Genomic DNA, 3,655 nt, shown 5'->3' on the forward strand with positions numbered 1-3,655 from the left:
CTTGAACATGGTGCCACTGAAATTCTGAAGAACTTGAAAATAATGGCGTTGTTTTCCTGACTAGATGGTTAATGGCACCAGGACAGCAGCCGTGTCTGAGTTATCTTCAAACCTTCCCGAGCTGGAGTGGCACGTCGTGCACAGGATAGATGAGCTGTGAAGGAGTTTTCACGGCTGGGCTGAAGCTACATCACACTCCAGCCATATCCGCTGTTGTCAGCAGCTCTTGAGTTCCCACACTGAGAATGGGTGGGATGTGTTTTCCAACAGACTGCACACAATGTGCATCCTTTTCACCGTTACCTTCTACCTCTGTGTCCTTCCGTCGGAGGGGACTCTTCTAGCATTACTATTCAGGATAAAAGCAAACAAGCAAGCAAAGGTTAGAGGCCCCGCAATCCCAAATTCCAGTGAGGTGGCACATCTGCCCTTGCTGCTGGAGGATTCAAGGCAGCTGGCACTGGGCTGGAGGAACAGAAATGATAGGCCTGACTTACAAGGCGAAGATTAAAGATCAGCTAACACGTGGATTTCTTTTCCTTTTACTAGTTACCAAATGAGGCAGTTTTATTTTTGTAGTAAGAAAAATTGGGGATAAAAAAATGGAGATGTTACAGATGGCAGCTCTGTTAATGGGATCATTTTCTAACACATTAGAGCTGTGCGTGTGAGTATTTTATACTATGTTTGGATATATGTGTATATTATACATATGTATATATACACATATATAACATATACCAAATATATGTGTTCATATACATATGAATTACAGTTTTTATAGCTGCCACATATGATTAAAGAAAATATTTCTCTCTAGAGAGGGAGAACTTCTATTTGGGTATATTGTCCTAGTATTCAGTTATTGTTAGTTTTTCAAAGCAGTACAAGCCTATTATACAAAATTTGAGAAATTCAAGAAAAGTGGAAATGAAGGAGGGGGACTTCCCTGGCGGTCCAGTGGTTAAGACTCCAAGCTTCCACTGCAGGGGGCGCGGGTTCGATCCCTGGTCAGGGAGCTAAGACCCCACGTGCCACGGGGAAACACATATATTGAGTGGATTATCATAATTTTAAGACTTGAGCCCTAGGGTGGAGTCAGGGAGAGCCAGGAGCCTCCTCTGGGAAGGAGGAGTCTGTAACAGTCTAGGAAAAGTGTCCCTGGAAATATCTCCACCCTGTCGGGCCTCTCAGAAACTTGGGGCCTTGCGTCCCTGCTCTGGTCACTGCCCGAGGGGTGGTGACCTTCCCCATACACGTTCGGTGCAGTCGGGGAATCTCTATACATCTCCACTCTTCATCAGGGGGAGAGTTTGGGCTCTCAAGCCGCATGAAGCTTCCACAGCTCAGCCCTTGAATAAACCATGGCTTTCTTTCTCTTTTTATTCCCAGACTGGAATCATTTCCCTCTATGACTGTGTTTTTAAGAGGAACCCAGGTTATAATCAGAAATTGCACCGAGACGACAGAGAACATGCAAAAAGCCTGGGACTTCACGTTAACGAGGAGGTAATAGTAAGGCGGGGTATCGCTGGGTGTGAACAGATTCACTGTGTGTGTTTATTTAGCACCGTGTGCAGTTGGCTGCACGTAACTCGCCTTTGTGAGGCTCTCCTCTGTCTCACTGTGCCAGGAAGTGAAGACCAAGCTACTGTCACAGCTCACTCCATTCTGCCATGTTAAACTGTGTATTAATTTTTGTGACTGTTGGTTAGTCCTCTAGAATGTAACAGTTCCATGACAGCAAAACTCAAGAGTTCTTTTCAATAGATAAATAGGTCTTTGCTTAACCTCCCAGGCCTGGCTATCATAGTTCTAAGAACACTGGCCTTCCAGGGATGAAACCACACATGCAAGAAAGAGTATTTCTCCCAAGTTACCAGGCCACTGTATGTACCACATACGGCTCAGTTCTTCTTTTATCTCTGCATGGTTTTCTGAGAGGAAGGGCTTTGCTTCTCGTCAGCTGCACAGGGTGGGTGGTGACCAACAGAGGGAACCAAACTCACAGGGTGAGAAGGTCAGGCTCACAGCAGGTAGAGGGGGTTGGGTGGTGGGTTGGAGGTGTGGGCGTAGAGAGGGGGGTTGATAGGGATGGGGGTGGGGGAAGGAGGCTGTGCATCCCCTTGGCATGGTCGAGCCGACCTGCCACTGGGTTAGACCCTCTTCCACGCTAGGACATTGTCTCTTTAAATCTGATCCGAGGACAGTATGTTTATTAAAATCTGGATTCTGTATTAATATCATAATCTTTATACAATACACAGAAATCTGGATGAAAAAGCTTCTGGTGGGATTCCTTTTTGGATCAGAGGATTTTTGCCTGTGGCAGCTAATGTTTAAGAATACCATCGTGTCACTTTCAAAGAAACTTTTAACTGCTGTGGAGTTAAGTGGTGGAGGTACTATGAAGTATCACCACTTAAGTCACTGACATTAACTTTGTTTTTCTGTTGTTTTGGTCTGAGTTAATTCATTCCAAGTTGGTAGTGAAGTTAGTGCTTTTCTCTCATAAGCACACGCCTGGCATGACTTAGATCCAGTCAGAGTTTTTGAGCATCTCCCATGTGCCACTGAGTATAAAGGGAAGAAAACAGAAGTGTCTGTCCTCCTAGAGCTGACATTCCCATGAGGAGACAGAAAAGTAAAAGCCAAATAAATAATGACCTGGATGTCATGTATTGATAAGTGGTATGCAGAGAAATACAGCCTTTTAAGGGGATGGAGAAAATGAAAGGGATGAAGGGGGCTGGGGACATGATGGGGGGCCTGGGGAGATGAGGGTGTCTGGGGGATGGAGCATGGGGAGATGGGGGATAGGGGAGATGAGAGGTCTGGGGAGATGGTAGATCTGGGGAGATGAGAGGTCTGGGGAGATGGGAGATCTGGGGAGATGAGAGGTCTGGGGAGATGGGAGGTCTGGGGAGATGGGAGATCTGGGGAGATGGGAGATCTGGGAAGATGGGAGGTCTGGGGAGATGAGAGGTCTGGGGAGATGGGAGATCTGGGGAGATGAGAGGTCTGGGGAGATGGGAGATCTGGGGAGATGAGAGGTCTGGGGAGATGGGAGGTCTGGGGAGATGGGAGATCTAAGAGGTCGGGGGAGATGGGAGATCTGGGGAGATGTGTATCTGGGAGAAGGAAGAAGGTGGACAGAAGACAGGCAGTAGGAGCTCGGGGAGAAGGGAGAAGACGGGGAGGAACAGGACCCTGAAGTCAGTGGGTACCTGTTGCCCCGTGCGAGACCTTGGTCTTTCCTCTGAAAGACTTGAGGACAGTGGCAGGCCCTGAGCAGAGGGGACAGGGTGTGAATTGGTTAAAGAGGTCCCCCTCCCCCGGCGTCAGTGTGGAGGGGTCCTAAGAAGCCAGGTGGAGGTGGGGCGCAGATGCGCGGCACGTGGGCTGGACAGGTAAGAGCGCTCTGCTCCCTGACCCTCACCCCCAACAGGAGCGCGAGAGGCCAGTGTGGGTGCTGACGTCTTCTGTCTATGGGCGGCGCATCCACCAGCCTGTGGAGCCCCCGAACCGGGATCACAGACGCGCCGGCCACGTGAAGGCCGACTTCTACCGGAAGAACGACATCCCCAGCATCAAGGCTCCCGGCTTCGGTCACATTTCTCCGGCCTGACGCCCTCGCATGGCCCGAAGGGCGCGG

General features: G+C 49.2%; 1 protein-coding gene across 1 annotated transcript; it reads left to right on the plus strand.

The window, feature by feature from the left end:
* Nucleotides 1-280: 280 nt before the first annotated feature.
* Nucleotides 281-3,653, plus strand: CFAP90 (cilia and flagella associated protein 90). Its single transcript, XM_024752502.1, has 3 exons — nt 281-382; nt 1,393-1,509; nt 3,449-3,653. Exons 1-3 carry the CDS (start codon nt 281-283, stop codon nt 3,626-3,628), a joined length of 399 nt encoding a protein of 132 aa, XP_024608270.1. The 3' UTR covers nt 3,629-3,653.
* Nucleotides 3,654-3,655: the final 2 nt, after the last annotated feature.

The sequence above is a fragment of the Neophocaena asiaeorientalis genome, unplaced genomic scaffold, assembly GCF_003031525.2.
Source record: "Neophocaena asiaeorientalis asiaeorientalis breed wild unplaced genomic scaffold, Neophocaena_asiaeorientalis_V1.1 scaffold52, whole genome shotgun sequence".
NCBI classification, from domain to species: Eukaryota; Metazoa; Chordata; class Mammalia; order Artiodactyla; family Phocoenidae; genus Neophocaena; species Neophocaena asiaeorientalis.